General features: G+C 35.6%; 1 protein-coding gene across 1 annotated transcript; it reads left to right on the top strand.

The window, feature by feature from the left end:
* Positions 1-1504: 1504 nt before the first annotated feature.
* On the top strand, positions 1505-11832 carry LOC148850694 (GATA transcription factor 24-like). Its single transcript, XM_088946895.1, has 7 exons — positions 1505-2213; positions 2347-2427; positions 2511-2644; positions 7836-7946; positions 8133-8238; positions 11396-11470; positions 11558-11832. The coding sequence occupies exons 1-7, from the start codon at positions 1884-1886 to the stop codon at positions 11657-11659; spliced, it is 939 nt and encodes a 312-aa protein (XP_088803021.1). The 5' UTR covers positions 1505-1883; the 3' UTR covers positions 11660-11832.
* Positions 11833-20182: the final 8350 nt, after the last annotated feature.

The following is a 20182-nucleotide window of genomic DNA, read 5'->3' on the forward strand; positions in this document are numbered from 1 at the left end:
ATCTGGGATCAAATTCCTACTACCTGGGGCTTAGCCCCATGAAGCCAAAAAGAAAAGATTTAATCAAAATTTCAAAATACACATGTATCATTCAATACGAATTCACATATGTGCCCCACTGAGTGTGCCTAAAAACACCCCACAGTATATCCTAACTGTGTATTGGGAATATCTTCCAAATCCCAATAACAAGTACAAGAGATACATGTTGAGATGTGCATGTGGGGCATTTTTGGGGTGTGCCCTATTGGGGGCGCAATTGTTAGCTCGGTTGGTCAATACTAATCGATACAATACATACACCCTAATTATGTACTAAATATACAAAAAGTTTTAATTTTTTTTTTTCAAAACAATGCTTAAAAGTTCAATGAAAACAAACAAAGGCTTTAATATATTAAACTATATAATATATAATTATATCGGAATCGGATTTTATGAGATCAGATAGGGTACATCTGAATAGAGGTGGATCCTTCTAGTCGTATGAGACAACACACCTATTTGGCTCATTTTAAATAATCCAAATCACCTAGCATGAAGATTTAAATGCATCCTTAACCATTAAGCCACTTTTCATTTTATGATAATAAATGAAATTTTATTAATTTTAGTGTCCACATGCAACCCAAACAAATAAAATACATTTATATTCGCTACAAATTAAAAATAATAATATTCAAAAATAGTATTTTATAAACTAATAGAATAAGTAATCTACCAAATTCATATTTATTTCAAAAAATGATTTTTAACCACAAGAAATTTATATAAATAAAATATTAATAATAAAATAATTATTTTAGTACTTAAAATGTATAAATTGGACATGATATGTATCTTAAAATTTTTATAACTTACTAATTATATTTTAATTTGCATTAAACAACAATGTATCTTCGAAATTTTAATAGATTTAATATATTTTAAGTTAAGATTATATATTTTTACAAATTACTATTTGATATTTTGTAATAGCATATTATTTACAAACTTGATTTTTCTTGTTAATATTAAAAGTTAAAAATAGTAAAATATAAAATAATTGATATAATAATTCAAATATAATAGTTGCATATATTTTGTGCCTTGGACCTTAATAGAAAAATAAAACAATAATGGTTTTATGCATGTATTGATTTATAAAAAATCTATATAATTAATGTTTTAAACTCTTGATTGATGTATTATAAATAAAGTTGTGTGATATTTATACATTTAGCTATATTAATTATAACGCATTTTTTCATACATACCACTAAAATATATAATTTCTATATATTTAAACGTTTTTCATATTTTTTATCCATATCATCAATATCCAAATTATCTCGAGTATCCTTATTTTTAATTAGGGTCAAACCCGGAAAGCGAAGAGAGGACCAAATCACCCAGAAGCCATATCAACTCACGGCGGGTACTCCTGTAATTTCAGAAAACATTGTGGGTATTCCTGTTGCGCATTCCCAACAACCCGCGACGCCATAATCCATACCAGTCCACTGTCCACGCCATAAAATACCGCACTGTCCCCTCACCTCATTAATCCATTGCCGTTGCCGGCTTTCTTCTTTGCAAAGTACACGTTAACAGTCTCTCTCTACTATAAATATCAATCAACCGGGGGCATATTCCGTAAATTTCCTCTTTATCCAGGGCTATTTCGGTTGTCCCTCGGTCGTCCTCTCCAGGAGTTTGCCTTCACCTTCTCTGGAAAGAATTCGGAAAACCATTCCCCGCCGGTTCTAGGGTTTCTTTCTTTAATTTCGACATAACGGTGCAGCAGGGGTGATCTTAATTCAGAAGTCCGACGATAAATAGAAGCTAGAACCAGGGTTTATTCTTCATTAGGCTTCCTCCCTCGCGGCTGTGATGCGGCAAGGATGCCTGAAACGAATAGCCGGTCACCAATCTACGGACGTGCTAATCGGATGCAATCCATGAATATACCGAACCAGATCGAAGCTGAAGATGGCAGTGCGGTTGGGGATTCTATCGACAATCCTCATATCCGCTACGAAGCTCACACGCTCGATGATGGTGGTATCGGGGGTACCGTTGAGGTAATGGACACTGTTGATGAAGTTTCTGCGGATTCCGCCTTCCTCAGTGGCGCTAATTTCGTCTTGCCCTCTCGAGGTGAGGGCATGGATCAGTTGACCCTCTCGTTTCAGGGTGAAGTTTACGTGTTCGACGCTGTTTCCCCAGAAAAGGTTTCATTATTTGTTTTTCTTGGCCGAATTTACTTGAATTGTTGTTTTCATTGGTTCTACTGTAATGCAATTCACAATAGTTTTCTTTAGGATCTAATGTCTGAATATTTGAGGTTTTCATCTACCTCTACAGGTACAAGCAGTGTTGTTATTGTTGGGAGGGTATGAAGTACCTTCTGCAATGCATGGTGTTCCAACCTCTCAGCCTCAGAAGGTGTCTTCTCAGTCATTCAAGCTTTGCTGACATTCTTGTTCTCACCATTATTGATGTTTCCCTTACCAACACTTTTCTTTTAGGGTTTGGTTGCGTATCCACGACGTTCAAGTCTAACTCAGAGAGCTGCTTCTTTAAGTAGGTTTCGTGAAAAGAGAAAAGAGCGATGCTTTGACAAGAAAATCCGTTATACTGTCCGAAAAGAGGTTGCTTTAAGGTAAAAAAGAGAGTTTATAAGGGTTTTATCATTAAAGAATATATATATATATATTGAGAAACTATCTCTTCAAGTGACATTTTTATGATGTTATTACGCAATTATGAGGGTATTCTGGTTATTGTTCTACGGTTCTACCCTAAGCAGTTGATGTTCCAGGGAGACATCCATGTGGTTTGGGTGTCCCTTACTTTTCTAGATATCTAGATTTAAGGTAGCGATCCACCCTTTCATCATTTAAATATTTGATAAGTAATAATGGCATGTATTAATTGAGTTTCATTTCTTCCCCTAAAAAATTAACGCTTTTGTCATATATACAGGGCGGAGGAGGTTAGCTCTCCTCATAACCATTTGGATCAGCAAATATCTATGCTTATGTCTTTTATATACAAAACAGAATGGGCATTACCAAAGAATTAAATGCAATTTCTAATTGTAGTTAACTAGGGAAATTTGCAATTGGTTACTAAATAGAATATCTTGAAGTTCTTGAATCTTGATTGAATTTTAAATTGCTCTTCCAGTTTAATTGGGATTTAAAATGTGGAAGAAATAATCCTTACAGAATTACAGATCATTGATGTAGGGATAAAAGGTGCATGCTCTTGCCTCTCTAACATGATGATGACTATCACTACCTTCTCTGATCCAGTTGCTGGCAAGTTGTGAATAAGTCTTCCACCTTTACATGTTCTTGATATAATGGACCCTATTATTGTGAACCCTTGTACAGTTGTACTATGGCTTTCATCTCTACATGAAACAAATCGTCTGACCCAGTAGGACAAGCCATAAGTTCTTTCCTCCTGTATCTTGCCCCTCCATTCTAGAAGGCTGCATCTGTTCCCAAAATGGAAGCCATCAAAGTTATGCTTCAGTGCTCCTAGAATGAGGGAGGCCAGCTGTGGGAAATAATCTACCAAACTGAATAGTAGCTAGCCTATTTTGGTGATGTTTGGCATGGTTGTGCTTAACAACTGTTGTTTTGCACAAGTTTTGCCACATCAGCATGTTAGAGGAAACAGAAAAAGTAAATGGGCATGTTTGCTAAACACCTGTTTTGTCTCAAAAAACAGTGCAATACCTAGAATTTCGTGTTAGTAGTGTTGAAGGAAACATCTTTTCTGATGTTTTCATCTTTCAGGGGGGGCTGGGGGCATTGCAGCAACCCCCTCCCCTCATCGGCATATTGAAAAGTGAAAACTAGAACATGTTCATGGTGTTGTGTTGCTTTTTGAAGCAAAACGGCATACATAAAACGTAGCCATGCTAAACACCATGTACATGAGGCCTACTGACTCATGTAATTTATAGAAAAGTGTCTTAATTTCTTTCTTGTATATAAACAGAATGGAATGATGGAACACAGTTCATGTAGCCAACCCCATGATTGCCACTCTAATGGTGACAAGATCAATGAAAAAATCAGGGCTGTTACTTGTTTGAGAAGACTGGTCTAAATTGTGCTGACGTCTCCTGCAGTTGATGACTTTGATTGGCATCCAAATATGAAAACATTAGTTCTTCAGAAATACACTCAACTGTAGCAAGGAACTAGGACATTTTTTCAGGTATCTTCTTGGGAAATGGACTTCTTCGGTCATTAGATATCTTTATGCATGGAAAAAACAGGCTATGCAGAAAGCTAGAAACTGAATCTCCTAAATGAATAGGACAACGGGGGTTAATTAGCCAACATTTTTGGTCATTAATACACACCAACAGGTAATAAAAATTTCCCAGGAAAAGGAATAAAAGAACAGATGCTCATAAAGAGGTTGTAGAGAAAATGAAGAAATTAAAAAGTGGACCACAGAGAAGCATGAACGGACAGAACAGTTGATGCTTCATTCACCTCACACATTGAAGCAGGACCTTATGGGTCTGGGAAGGTTGCATTGGAAGGCCTTTTTTCTTAAAGCCTTGCCTCAAGGTTCAGGCCTTGGAGGCTTGGACACCTTTTCAACAAGGAAAATGACATTCTATTCAACTCCTGGAAGATCATTGAATGTGGTTTTCTAAATGATGATCCTTGCTCAGTAAAGGAATTGACACTAAGGCTCAGTAGGAGTTTTCTCCCGAGGTTGTGCTTCAACAAGTGGTGCTGGATGTCACACAGTTATGTTGGATAAAAGTCACCTGGGACATAGACTTCTTAAAAAACACCTCATAGGTGAATTTAATGACTAGATCAATATTTATTTGAATATGGTTATTGGGATTTAAATGCATGAAAAGTGTATCAGCATAGCTAAAGTGAGTGCTTTTATATTTTAATGTTTGTTTTTGATATTTGAGAAGGATCAAATTATGGGGAAATACATAAAATGGGATTCGGGCTAAAACTGATGAAGGATGGAATTTTAGTTATAGAACAGAATTTTGTTGATGGAGTGGCAGTGGATGTCTATTAATCCTTATGACAACTCATGGCTAATTATTTGGATAATATTAGGTTAGACTGAAGATATGTAACACCATTAGCATTTTGGCTTTTGAAACAATGGGATGTCCTTTCTTAAACATCTATTGTTAATTTTAGACATTTGAATCCTGTGCAAAAAAGATTATATTTATCCATATTTAGTATGCAATAATTACTCACTTACAGTTTGATGATGATACTATTTCCCCCTGTAAGGGGGAGGATGTGAGATGGGCCAGAAATTTGAAGTTGGTGATTCAAGTCTTTGAACTGATGTCAAATATGAGGGTGAATTTTGATAAGAGATGTGTGGCGGGGCTGAATATGGAAGAGGGAGCTATAAGGGAAAGGGCAGAAGCTTTGGTGTGTGTCATGGCTCAATGGCCTATGAAATATTTGGGGCTGCCCCTTGGGGATAATCCGAAGGAATAGAGTTTTTGGAGCCTTGTAATTGATAGGTTTCGGAAGAAGTTAGCCTCTTGGAAGAAGAATTACTTATCTCTGGGTGGCAGAATCACTTTGATTAAATCTACATTGGCAAGTTTGCCTGTGTATTATTTATTAATCTTTAGAATCCCAGTGAAGATAAGTAGAATTTTGGAAAAGTTGATGAGAGATTTTTTGTGGGAACTAGGGGAGGAAAAAAGGATCATAGGGTAAATTGGGAATTGGTCTCTAAAAGTAGGGCTGATGGAGGGTTGGGTTCAGGTAATATTCAAAAAAAAAAAATGAAGCTTTGTTGGGAAAATGGCTGTGGAGGTTGGAAGGTGAAAGGGGAAAGCTGTGGACTAAAGTAATCTTGAATATTCATGGTCAGGCAGAGGATGGTTGGGATACAGGGACTTCGGCAAAATTAACTGGTACCTCTCCTTGGAAATCCATACATGCAGTTCTACCCTCTTTTCTGCAACACATCAGGTATGACCTTTGCTCTGAGAATATGGTCAAAATTTGGGAACACATTTGGGTGGGTGAGTTACCATTGAAAGAACAATTCCCTTCCCTTTTTTCACTTTCCCGGTATAAAGGCATGGTTGTATCTAGGTTTCTGGTTCCTTTTTAGTCCAATTTTGGGTTTGATTGGGATTTGGGGCTTAGGAGAGGCCTAAGGGATTCAGAAACTGAAAGTGTGCTGAATTTGATTCAAACCTTAAATAAGGTGGTGTTGGATCCCTCTGAGAGGGATAAGTGACTATGGACTTTAACTCATTCTCTTGTGCTTCCTTTTTCAAATCCCTTTTGCCCTCTAACAATGACCCTTTCCTAGTTAAGGAGGTTTGGAGTGAGCCGATTCCTCCAAGGTTTGGAGCTTTTTTGTTGGGAAGCTTTCTTGGGAAGATGTAACACGTGACTTACTCCAAAGGAAAAGGCCTTATTGGTGCTTGTCTCCGAGTTGGTGCATTCTCTGTAAGGTCGATGGTGAAAGCTCATACCACTTGTTAATTTCTTGTCGTTTTGCTTCTGCTATTTGGGAATGGTTTCTTTCTCTTTTTGGTTGCAGGTGGAACACCCCCCCCCCCCTCCTCCCCCCTCCTATCAAACATCCAAAGTCTTTTTAGCTCCTCGTTCTTTAGATGGCCTAAAAGAAAGGGAAGGATTATGTGGAGATGTGTGAGGGCTGCTACATGCTGGACTTTATGGGAGGAAAGGAATTCTAGAATTTTCTCCGAAAAGGAAAGAAGCAAAGAAGGAATTATTGAAGCCATAACAGTTAGGGTAGTGCATTGGCTAAATCTGTGCAACTTTTTGATGATGTGTCTACTGATATATTATTGAATAGCTGGGTGGAAGTGGCCAATTTGGCTTGGGCTCGGTCTACGGCTTCTCTTGTGTGGTCACCACCTGGCAATGGCTTTATAAAGCTAAATTTTGATGGGAGTAGTGAAGGTAACCTAGGCCCTTCAGGTGTAGGAGGTGTCTTCAGAGATGAGGAGGGGAAAGTGTTGGCATTGTATTCAGGCTCCATTGGGATAAGGGATTCTTTGGGAGCTGAAATCTATGCTGTATTGAAGGTATTAGGAGTAAGGAACTGAATATACAAAAATTAATTATTGAAGGGGACTCAAAGTTGGTGTTGAGCTGGCTGCAGAGGGGAAGTGGTCTTTGGAAGTTCGCTAATGAAAAGAAAGGAAATCAAATGGCTAACTAGGGGGGAAGGAAATAAAGTTTCAGTGGGTGAAAAGAACAGCAAATGCCTTTGCAGATGCTTTGACAAAGCAGAGTGTGGGAAGGGTTCATATGTACTGGGCTGTATTGTGAGCTTGTTGTTGCTTTCTTGAGAGCGTTAAACCTTTTTAACTCTCTCTAATTGCTGTACTGTTGTTCATATATTAATTTAATGAAATTCTGTTATTGATAAAAAAAAAATAGTCTGCAATACATAGACATGCGTATTTAGGTAACCTTTGTTTTTCTTAGGTGGGCATATTGTTGTTTTCTGATCATTGAAATTATGTAAAGAAGAATGTATCTGTCAATCTTTCTATCTATATATGCATATGCATAGTTTCCTTTTAACTTTTTCAAACTTTGCTCCAGGTAGAATGGATACATGCCTACATTCCAGTAGACATGCAAGATTATGGTAAACTAAATTTATTTTGTGCTGACATGTTATCCCTTTTCAACTAGCAAATTCTTGATGTACTTTTTACAAAGCATGCAAATCAGCTTTGGATTAGCGTAAATTTATTGGAGATGTTATGCTTAAACTAAGCTATCATTTCAAGAAAATTTTGATTTTGGAACCCATCACTTTATCAGGATGCAGCGTAAAAAGGGTCAGTTCACATCATCTAAGGTAAGTTCTGATGAAATGGGTTCGTCAAGTGGTACACCAGGTTCTGGACAAGAGGATTTGCAACAAGAAACTTTGTGAGTCCCCAAACCATCTTCTGAGGAAAATATGTAATAATAACGTTCACATATTTGCCTTTTCTTCTTATCTTCATTTTGTTTTTATCTTTATTTTTATCCTTTATCCTTTTATTTTACTGTGTGGTGTGACATGATTTACTTTTGCTGTAGTTTATTTTTTTAATCTTCATATGTTGTATATAGATGTCTACACTGTGGCACTAGCTCAAAGTCCACTCCTATGATGCGTCGTGGGCCAGCTGGCCCCAGGACCCTGTGCAATGCATGTGGACTTATGTGGGCAAACAAGGTTGGTGTACCCATAGGTGTTGATTTCTATGATTTTTTTTTCATTGCTACATTCAATTCAATCATATTGGAAAAGAATAACTTAGCTCTTGCTTTTCCTTGCTTTCATTTCACTTGATCACATTTCATTTTATTTTGTTTTTTTTTTTTTCTGATGAAAAAACTATCATGAGAAGAAAGAGTAAAAAGGGAAGGGGAGGGGGCATATAGGTGCCAAAGAAAGGAGCACAAATAAAAGAAGTGATTAGTATAGAACAAGAGTCAGGACTAAAATCGGGGGACAACGGAATTTCTGTGCCACATAATATGGCTAGACTTAGAGTTCCCCCTTACCAAGCATATCTTTTTTATGTTGGCTAACCTGGTGACATGGTTTCTAGCATTGGAAATTCTTTAATGTCATTTTCATATTATCCAACCTTGTGCCACCCTAGTGTCATTGGTTTGATGTGAGGCATGCAATCACTCTAATTGTTGAATATCCATATAACCTCTTGTCATCTTGACGTATTTAGTTAGGGAGCCAAGGGCCTTGCCATCAGAATAAACATCTCATTTAAATGGGTCCTAAGTTTCATCAATTTATTGGTCAATAACCAAGGGTGGCAACATCAAGTTCTGAGTTGTATTGGGATGATATATTTCCAAGATAATTGTACCTTGCTCGACTACCAATTGAGGCTTTGGTCCTTGCACCTAGCTGTCGGATGCTAGTCCTTGTAATTTGTCTTTTTTGTTTCATATTTCATTTTTATAAATCTTTTTGCTTAAACTAAAGTTGTAGGTGCAAGTGACTCCACTAGAGCTGATTTTAGCTCTTTTATTAGAGAGTTTGACTTATTCTCTTCTCTTGGCTTTTAGTGAGTAGAGATGGAGGTAGAGGGAGTCTAACTGGTTCTTACCAAGTTAATGAATAGTGGCTTGGATTTCCCAGGGACCTTGAGGTATTTAGTTTTTTTTTTTTTTTTTTTTGATAATTCCTTGAGGTATTTAGTTAGGGAGCCAAGGGCCTTGCTGTCAGAGTAAATGTCTCATTTAAATGGGTCCTAAGGTCCAATTTATTGGTTAATAACGAAGGGTGACAACATCAAGTTCTGAGTTGTATTGGGATGATATATTTACAAGATAATTGTACCTTGCTCGATTACCCATTGAGGCTTTGGTCCTTGTTCAATTACAAATTGTGCCTTGCTTGTCCTTGTAATTTGTCTTTTTTCTCTCTCATATTTCATTTTGATCAATCTTTTAATTTTTGATGAATTCATTTTGATTAATCGTTTGCTACCAAAACAGATGACTTTCTTCATTTTGCTTCTTTTTTGTCCATGAACTGTGAAAAGGTGGGACTGGATTCTACATTTTCTCACAAGTGGCCACAATAATGAAGTCAGGAAATTTCCTCTGGGATTACCTAGATATAACAAACTTATCCAAAAAATAAAAAAGTATTGCCACATACTGAGAGGCAATAGAGGAATGGAAATAGGACTTACATATCTAGACCCCACCTCCATTAATGGATTACCTAGATATAACAAATTTTGAATACTCATGTCTATCACATATCAATGTTACTCTGCTAAGGTCTTCCACCTTCAGCTATCACTCTTTCTTTTTCACTCTTCCCTCTCTTTCATTCATTCTTTCTATCTTTTATTTTCTTCTTATTTCCGCATGCAAAAAGGGAAGGGGACATTTTTAATATATAAAGGCAAGAACATATTGACAGTGACTACATGGTTCTCTTCACCAAAAGTTGACAGAAGTTTGGCTTTTTCTTCACTCTCTTTGAGATCTCTCTTGGTGGGAATGAGTGCCATTTAGATGGGCAAGTTAGGATATTGTTGAATGGTGGAGAAAAAAATTAATGGGATCCTTTTTCTCTTTTTATTCTTAGTGTGCACTGTTGCATATTTGTAAAGGGTATGGGGCCTGGGGGAACCCGGCAGAAACATTTGTTCGGGAAAGGTTTAGCTTTGAGGGGGATGCATATCTGAGCCACTGACTTAGACAATGAAAATTTTCGACCCTGGAGCTTATTTGCCAACTTTTCTATCTATATGAAAGAAGGGAATTTTTAGATTCCATGACAATTTGAAAGCTTTTGTTTTTTGACAATGAAAAACTTGATGGCTAGATGTTGTCAACTGTGAAACATATATTTTCGTTTCCTAGAATTTTGGAAGAAAGCCTGATTGGCATGTAAGGCTTCTGAACATTAGTAGTAGAAGTGACATTTTTCTTTCTTATTTGTCCTCCAAAAAGATTTGATGTCATGTTCTAAATAGAAAGATAAAGAGAAACTCGGCAGACAAGATTTGTATCTAGCTTCATACAGGGCCTTTTTGTACCTTTTGACAGCTTAAATCTAATTGTGTAGCAAGAACAGGTGTTAAGGTTAGTTCATTTGTTTTCCCTTTTATTGCTATAAATCGCAAATGTATCATAAGAAATTGAAAGCACTCCTGTGGACTATCTTGTAATGTTAAAAAAATCAAGTTCGACTAGGAAAACAATGTCTTGATGTATCTAAAAGAGGGACACAGCAGAACTGTTACTAGAGGACCCAAATGAGACTTTCTACAAGATGGGGGAAAAATCAAAATTGACTAGCGAACAGCCCAAGAGTTCAATGATATGGACAGAAATCTTGTGTTTCAAGTTTCCATACCCCCCTCCCTTCCAGCCAACTTGCTAGCAGAATTCAAGACCAATTGAGTCGGGTTGAGTAATATGGATAGGGTTCCTACGTTCTAATTTTATAATGACCTCAACCCCAGGGACCAACTGAAGCATAAATACATCCAATTACTGTTTTGTTGTTTAAACGGCATTATTTTCTCATTGATCTACCCGGTGTCAAAGCACATCAGAAAGCGAAATTTCCATGATGGAGCAACAAGAGTAACAGCCTGGGATGTTAACAATATTGAAGGCACGGCTTTTGGCAATGTGTATTAAATCTGTTAATCTTTGTGTTAAAAATACATGAATTTTGTGCTTCAGTTTAGTATAGTTAATATTACATATTCCGAAGTTAAAAAAAAAAAAAAAAAGAGTCCAGCCCATTTAGGCTCAAACAATTTTTTGTTAAAGGATTAACTATTTTTGGTGGTGATTTATTGAGTTGCCTTACCTGTTGATGCTGGGACCTGCAGGGGACTTTAAGAGATCTTTCGAAGGCTTCGACTGTTGGAACCCAGGATCATCCTGTTGTGAACCCAACTGGACAGGCATGTATCACTGAAATGTGAAATCTTGGCCTATTAGATTATTCCTTTTAGTAGTAATAGTCTCTTATTTTTTGGTTTTCTTCACAGGTTTTAGCTATTGAATCTGCTGTCGGTACCACCAGAGAGATAACCGCAGAAGTTGTTACTTCCTCTAATGGAGATAACTCAACTGTGACAGCGGCATATTAAAGGTTGCCACTAACATCAGATCTCAAAGGAATAGAAGGTTTTCCATTAATTTCTTCCGGCTCGCTGTTATAGATTGTACAGAGTGTTTTGATAAATACATGAGATCATTTTCCTAGCTTATATTGTTCACCAATATTTTCATATTAATAACTAGTAAGGCTCAATTTGGCGTCCTTTCTTTCTTCTGTTCAAAACCCACAGATTATTGCCTCTTACGCCCTAAAAAAAATAAATAAATAAACTAATCAGAGAACAGGGGTTAGGGACTCTTCCAAACACTACAGACCACTCCTACAACCATAAAATATTTGTAGCCATAATGTCATTTTGGGAAAAACATGGCTATGAAAGCTATCACAGACTTTAACGGAGAAACAGTGAAACACTTGCAAAAAAAAAAAAAAAGACTAACATAGAAAGGGCTTATTTTCTTGAGAATTTCCTAGGGGAATCTCAGGTAAACCATTTTTCAGGGAAATCTATATGCCCTCTGTGACTATTTATAAGAAATGTTTTGGTCAGGTAATCGTTTGGTAGGCGTTAACTTTCTCTAACCGTTTGAGCGTTTGACCTATGCCAGCAAAACAAAAACGATTAGACGGGTGATCATGGGCCAGGCAGGGCTTAGTTAGCACTAATGATAATTGCCTTAACCTAGGCCCGGGCCTAGTTTGCAAGCCTAAGCCTGGCCCTATACGGCACCTGGCCGGGCTTATAGGCTTTCCAGGCCCATGACATCCAATAATACAAATTTTTTTATTTAAATTTTAAATTAAATTAAATTACATGTAATATATTTAAAAAAACTACTTGACACAAGCAAGCACAAGGTAAATAAAAAAAAGGCACTGGCCTAATTTAATTCATAGAGTTGGTTTGGCTTGGTTTACCTATCTTCTATCTTTTTATAGATAAAGGTTAGGCATCTATTCTCATTCTTGAGCAATGTGGGACTTGGAACAACACTAAATATTGAGTGTTATTATTAAAGGCCTTGTCTAGGACAATTTACAATTACATACTTGAATTAGTTCAAGAGTTCACATATATTGACACGTGTCAATTAATTAATATTTATTTATATATTAAAATTTAAAATTTATATATTTTATATAAAATATTCATATATATATATATATATTATATTACGGGCTGGGCTTGAAGTGTTAGGCTCAAGCCCAGCCCAAAACTTTCCAGGCTTGATGTGGGCTCGGGGCTAGGCGTGCTGACACAAAAAAACTTGGGCCCAGATCCAGAAATTTGCGGGCTGGGCCGGGCCAAGAATGATCATCCCTACGATAAGACGACGCAAATATCGTTGCTACTGTCTTTATCTAATTGGAAGTTGGAAGAGATTATGATTCATTCTGAGGACAATAAACCGGTCAGATAGATAAATAAGTTTAGTGATATTACGAAAGGTTTGGCAACTTGCAATTGAATACTTAACCGTCTCAAGTATTTGATAATTTTCACTGAAGAGAATTCTTGTCAGGGGTCCCTGCTCCGGTGCTCCTGCACTGCCGCTTGGCCAGGCCCAATACGGTGGAAATTCTTGAAATCCGATAGCCAATTTGCACCCCAGTATCTCTGCTTTTTTTTTTTTTATTATTATTTTTGAAACTTTTGAATATTGCCCTGGACAAGTATAACCAAGAAGTCAGAATTCTTTAAATATTGTCATTTTGAATGTTTTTGCACATCATGGAGAAGGTTCAGTTAGTAGTCCATGCATAGGATTCTCGTTTTTTTAATACTAGTAAATATATACGTGCATTTGCATGTGATAGTATCTTTAAGATAAAATTATTTATAAAAATGTCTAATAAAAATGTCCAATAAAAATTCCAAAATAAAAAGCCATTCGCTCTTTTATAATTAATATAGATATGAGTTGCCGACATCTTGATTTGATAAGTTGTTGCCAGATTCCAAATGTTCAAAATTACACTCTCCCTTATACCCACCCATATCTACATGTCACGTGCTAGTATAGTAGTATAACAGCTTCTGTTACTTCTGCTGTTTCTGCCATTCTGATTGCCGTAACTGTATTTGGTCTTGCCTTGTCTTTTTGACTCTTCCTTTGTCTCTACCTAAAAGTTTATAAAGTTTATTTTTCATGGTTAGATGTATCGGCAGCTTTTATCTAACTAAACAAACTTGCTTTTTTTCCGTGGATTATTATTTTTTTTTTCTTCCAAAATTTTCTCAAGTGCCTATTTTTGTTTTTGTTTCTTAGGCCTCTATAACTTGTGTCAGTGGGCATTTTATCATTATCACTCAGCTTGCAAAGAATATAAAATGTAAATATGTATAATATAAATATATATAAAACACAAGATTTTGACCAAACTGATGGAATACTGATATGGATCATGCCGTGACAAGCTATGGACTTGACAGAAATCTCATTGTTTTCTTCTGGTCGGGGGAATTGACAGAAGAGTGTGAAGCTCTACGGACATGGCAGGTTGCCCTAGGGATGTTAATTAGATTAGATTTGGTCTAATCCAGTCCAATGTAAGTCCATTATAAATGGATCATATGCAATTCAATTCAATGAATATTTTGAATCGGTTTAATTTAATGTCTGGTCTGAACCATTTAAGTTTAAATTTATTTTAGTTTAGATTGGTTTCAATCCAAATTCAATTCATTGATATCTATATTCTTATCTTATATCAATGGACCACATCACCCAATTCAATATAAATTTATTATAAACGGACTAGGTCCAATCCAATCTAATAAATATATTGGACTGGATTAGTCCAATCCAATATATTTTATTAGTCCATCCAATCCATCCAAATTGATTTTAGTATAGATGTGGATTAGATTCCTGCAACCATCAAATTTAGAGAAGGGGTGGGGTATTAGTGGTGCATATATCAAATACCAGGCGGATAGGCCTTTAAATTATAAATATGTGCAAATATATAGCATGGGTTTAGGTGGTATTTAATTTTCTTTTCCTTTTTCTTCTTTTGAACAAATTATTAATATGAAGGTAAAATTTGCTTTCTATACCACTTTTACTTATGTAGAAAGTGTATACGAATGGTTCCTTTGTTTCTTATTAGAAGTGATGCCATTTTGTATAAAAATTACAAATGTGATAAATAGTAGTACTACTAGTTCTTTATAATCCAAATATCCCATACTTGAACTTGAGCAGAAATGAGGTCGACTTCAAAGATCAAAATATTGATATGGCTGATACCAAAAGCTGGGCATTGTGTATCAATATGATTGATACTTTTTTATTTGTTTATTCCTATAAGCATTAGAAGGATGCCTTCTTTCATCCCAAAATTTTAAAGTCCCCCAGCCATATGTGCATTGGTATATCTATGTACATCCAGGTGCATTGATATAGATATAGAACATATCGTATTGATATTTTAATCCTTGGCCAATTCATAAACTTTGTGAAGTTACAAAATGTAGAACCAAGTCAATCAAAAGAGTTCTAAGTTAGTTTATTGAGTCTTCTATTTGGTGTTCCATCACATATGCACTCTCAAATGTATGAGTATTATCTTGGGCTAACAAGTGTGGAAATGAGGATTTCAGTTTGATAATGATTACTTTGTGCCTAAAAAGAAAAGATGGCACATATTAGGTACATATGCAGTCCACCCCTCCTAAGACCTTTGAGTGGCAAGAAACATTGACTAAATGGCCCTTAAATTCCTCTCTTTTTTTCTATAGCTCCATGGGGCTACTCCAAGGTTTTTAAAACTGGATTGGAAAGGGAACCATTCTGGGGACAGTTCCTAATTTGAAAGGTCCAATCGGTCAGTTCTAATGGGTGACCCGTTTTGACTTAAAATTAAAAAAAAAATAAAAAAACCAAAAATTATTGTTCAGGTTAATAGTTCAATCGCCCGGGTCAATGAATCGCTAACCAAATCAATTGTTTTTGGCCAAAAAGTAGTTTTAGAGTAAAATGAAACTGGTTACCTGACTGGTTCCCAATTTTTCTGGACTACACAACCAGGGGATAGCCCATCCCCAACCCTGGTGCAAACAAGATTCAATCCCCAAGTATCCACTACAACCAACATGAGGCCTTACCAACTACCTAATCGGCACCTTGTAATTCCAAAATTTTCATTTAACAACTTTTATGAAACCATACCAATGATAAAATAAGGTGGCGTTCCGTAATGTATTGATATCATGAATAGAATTTATGGGTTCCATGTATTTTATCACGTTCAGCTAATCCCATCTCCTTAAAGCCTTGCAGACAAAGTTGGATTAGATAAGGATCATAATGATGCATCTAAAAGATATGAGACATGATGGTGGGTAAAATCAAATCTTTTAAAAGAAGACAAGGAGATACGGTTGTCCTTGTTTTAAATTTGTAAAACAAAAGGTTGTTTGATATTCTGTTTAGAGGGATATTATGGACATTTTATAAATCTCATTAAAGTTAGAATTTAACGCACTTTTTGTTTTGTATTTTTTGATAAGTCACTTTTTTACTTTTGTATGGCTATAGAATTTGCGCACATGCACTTTTAAAACTCTAGTTTGGAAAAGGGATTATAATGGGACAAGGAAAATTAATGAATCACTTTTACCACCCATGGTTCAAAGTATTGACATGCACAATCCAAAAATTGTATATTGAGAGATTCAAAGGGACGATACTCTTGTTAGAATTACTTTCAAGTTTTAAAATTTGAATAAGAGAATCTAGGGGCATCAATTGGATTGGATTTGGTCCAATACAGATAGATTAGGTCCAATTTAATTTGATGAATACTTTGAACCATTTTGGATTGGTCCAATTCAATGCCTAGACCATTCAATCTATTTAAATTGGTTTTAATTTAGATCGGTTCTAATCTAAACCTGGTACATTGATACCTATATTCTTATCTTCTATCAATGGACTAAATATTAGTTCAATCCAACTCAATCCAATATAAATTCATTATAGATGAACTAGGTCCAATCCAAGCCAATAGATACTTTGGATCATTAAGTCTGGACCGGTCAAATTCAAAATGTCTAATTGGTCTGTCCAATCTGTTTAAATTGATTTTGATTTGGACAAAGTCCAATCCAAAAGCAATCCATTGACACCCTAACAAAGATGGCCAAGGAAGGGTATTAACAACCAAAAATGACCTTTCCTCTTAACCCCTAATATTTGGCATTTTGATGGATTCAAAAACTAATGCATATAGTGTGATAATATGTTGATGTATTTTGAACCTTGCTATCACCTATATGGATCATAACTTTAGTTTACCTAAATTTAAGAAGCAAATACCCTTTGAAGCATTACAACTAACCATTTTGAACACCATCATGAGAAAAAAAAAAAAAGAAGAAGAATTAAGCATTTAATATAATGCTTATTATACATCCATCGAAAGTGTGTTTTAAAGGAGAGTTCAACAAGGGCACATTCATTAATACTGGTTGCACATTAAATCTATATTTCAACCAGTCACATTAAAGTTTACTTACTTTTTATTAGTTCATGTTTTACTTAATGTACTTTCACATTTAACAAGATGTACTTATCATTGTTCAGCCAACCATGTCTTTTGTTTCAGGGTGGAGTGAATGTACTATAGATTTAGTCTTTGAGGCTCAGTTTGGAAGGAGTGCAAATGCAAATATACATACAAAATAATATAAAATACAAGGTTTTGCGCTCTAAACATTTGTATTTGTATTCCTTTCAAATGGAACTTGAAAGATGCTTGCTTCCAATATTCAAAGAGTGTAAAATTTTCAAAAAAAAAAAAAAAGGATGTAGCTTTTGAAAGAAGCACTTACTTTGTCTCTTATGAAAATACACGGACCTTTCAAAAAGTTGCCAATCTTTTGGTAAAGCCACTAGTTTTCTTTGGAAAAAAAAACGGCCATTAGTTTTCATTTTCAGCACTAGAATTAGTGAATTTTATAAATTAGTGCTAGCAATAATTGAAAGGAAATTATGCTTGATTGGATCTAATAAGAAATTGCTGCACTTGAAATGAATGAAGTCAACAACTTAATCAATAGGAAAAAGCCTCACACCAGGATTCTACTTCCAAATAAGTTCTCATGGTCAACATCATAATTATGGTTTTACCTATTTGTTTAATTTGTTGTTGGAAGGTCTTTTTAATCAACTTTTCACAAGGTGGGATCATAATCATTCAAGAAACAATCAACTTTTATTAGGGGCAAGAATGATATTTTTATTAAATTTGTTCAAATCAAGATTCAAAATATTGATACAAGGCAATATGCTGGTAGGTTGTATTGGTATTCTTTTTTTTTTTTTTTTCGAATCTGATTCAGAGGGGCTGATTTAAGGCTGGTCTACCCCTTAAACCACTTATTGACCCAAAACACCCCCTGTAGGGGTGTATTGGGAAGGTTTTGATATAATATTTATCGATACTTTAAACCTTGGTTCAAATGAACGTTAGGGTCAAAAATGTTATTTTCAATTTCCATCTAATAAAAGGTCAATTAAATATATTAGTAAATGACCATTATTTTTTTTTTCCGGTTTTGGTTTATCTTGTACATATGTCAATTTCAAGGCTGTGATTGGTTGTTTAAATTTAATGTAATGGCCAATTATATATAAATAAACTTATATAGAACAATCAAGTAGAGAGTATCCTAACCATAATTGGGTGGAAGCACTGAAATCCAAAAAATTTAATTCTTGAAAAAATGAAAACTCCACGATCAACATCCAAGGGAGTTCCAAAAACGCCCCACAGCACATCTGCACTTTGCTCAGATGTGCTGTGGGGCGTTTTTGGGATCCATATGATAGCAGAAATGCCCTTTTAAAGAAGGTTATTTTTCATTATTTGTGGAATGAGAAAAGTAGATATAGTAGTGCATTAACATATTCCAAATAAAAAGGTCGTAATCGTTCTCGATGAATATGGTGCATTTGATTTATGTAACTTGAAATACATATGCCCTATTTGTTTGCTGGTATTTAGCAGAGGGCTAAGTTGGTCAAATGGGAAATGGGCCAAAATCATGATAATCTAAGATACCGGAGAGTATCAATTACCTACGTATCTCATACCCTCCTGTAAGGTGGATAACTAATTTATCCGCACACTAATAACATGTTCTCCCTCCTGCCTCTCTCTTTACATGGGTAACGTATGTTATACAAAAACGTTGGAATCTCACTTACCTGCCGCTCAAGTAAGACCTAAGAAACACACATACTTACCCAAGTAAATGAAAATGAATGGAGTCATAGTGGTGTAAAATTCAGGTATGTGTTAATTTTTAGTTGTTCATGGTTTGTATTGTAGCCCTGACCAATTCCCACCCAATAAATTTTGGAGAGAGAGAGAATGGTAGTTGTGTTGTTGCCCTTGAAGCAAGAATTTGATGGTAGAATAAAAGCTCAAAAAGGGATCATACGCTAATAGCTGAAATTGCTGAATTGAATTATTTACAGCCTCGGCCATTAAGACGACTACAACCTCCTTAAAATCTTATTAAGGCGAAAGCTATAAGCTTTTCGGTTCAGCTGCTACCATCAAAATGTCTCTAAGTTTATTTCATGCGATAGAATAAATTAATTATTATTTGCATTGGATTTAATAAAATGACAATTATTGTACATGGACGATGATCACGGTGTCCATTGTGAAGGTAAGAAGGCATCAACGTCATATACACATGTTAATACACTGTTGTGGACATAATGTCCATGGTGATATATATAATAATGAACTAAATACTGATCATTCTCATTCTAGTGACAGAACATATATTGGACTAATGTGGTTCAAATAATCAGTCAGAGACAAACTGTAGTTCAGATAGAAAAGAGAAAAGAATATATCTCCATTTTCCCCAACAGATTTTGTCATTTTGATGCCACCCCCTACAATATCTACATCGACAGTTCAACCAAAACGACAACTTCCCAAATCACAATCTCTCCCAATCATCCACACGCAATAAAAAAAAAAAAAAAAAAAAAAAAAACAGAGAGAGGAGAGAGAAAGGAATGCCAGGTCTAACCCAATAGAGGCAACCAGAGAGCGACGGAGCCTCTCAGATTACTGTCAACATGCCTACAAGCTTATTCCTTTCCGCCATGAAACCAGTAACCAACCCAAAAGCCTCCTGTGCCATGTACAAGCGTACAAACATATCTGGAAAATTGCACACCTTTTAAAAAGAATTAATAGAACTCAGAAGCTCTCTTCCTTCAAACATTACACAGCTGTAGTTAACAAAAAGGCAAAGACCAAAGACAGTTCTCAAATGTACTATTTCTTGCTTTTGATTTAGAGCTTCTCTCTCTCTGTACCATGTTGGATACCTCACAAATCCCTTCTTGATTTGGATGTATTCAAATTTCAACCCCTCCAATGATAAAATAATAATTAATAAATCCTCTCTCTTTTGTCTTCCTTCTCCTTTGCTCCAACCTTTTTTTTCTTTATTTATTTATTAAATCTTTGTTGCCACAAAAGGCCCAACCGGTTGGATTGGATCGTTATAGAA

The sequence above is a fragment of the Nelumbo lutea genome, chromosome 5, assembly GCF_056320005.1.
Source record: "Nelumbo lutea isolate HS-2025 chromosome 5, American lotus-T2T, whole genome shotgun sequence".
Lineage (NCBI taxonomy): Eukaryota > Viridiplantae > Streptophyta > Magnoliopsida > Proteales > Nelumbonaceae > Nelumbo > Nelumbo lutea.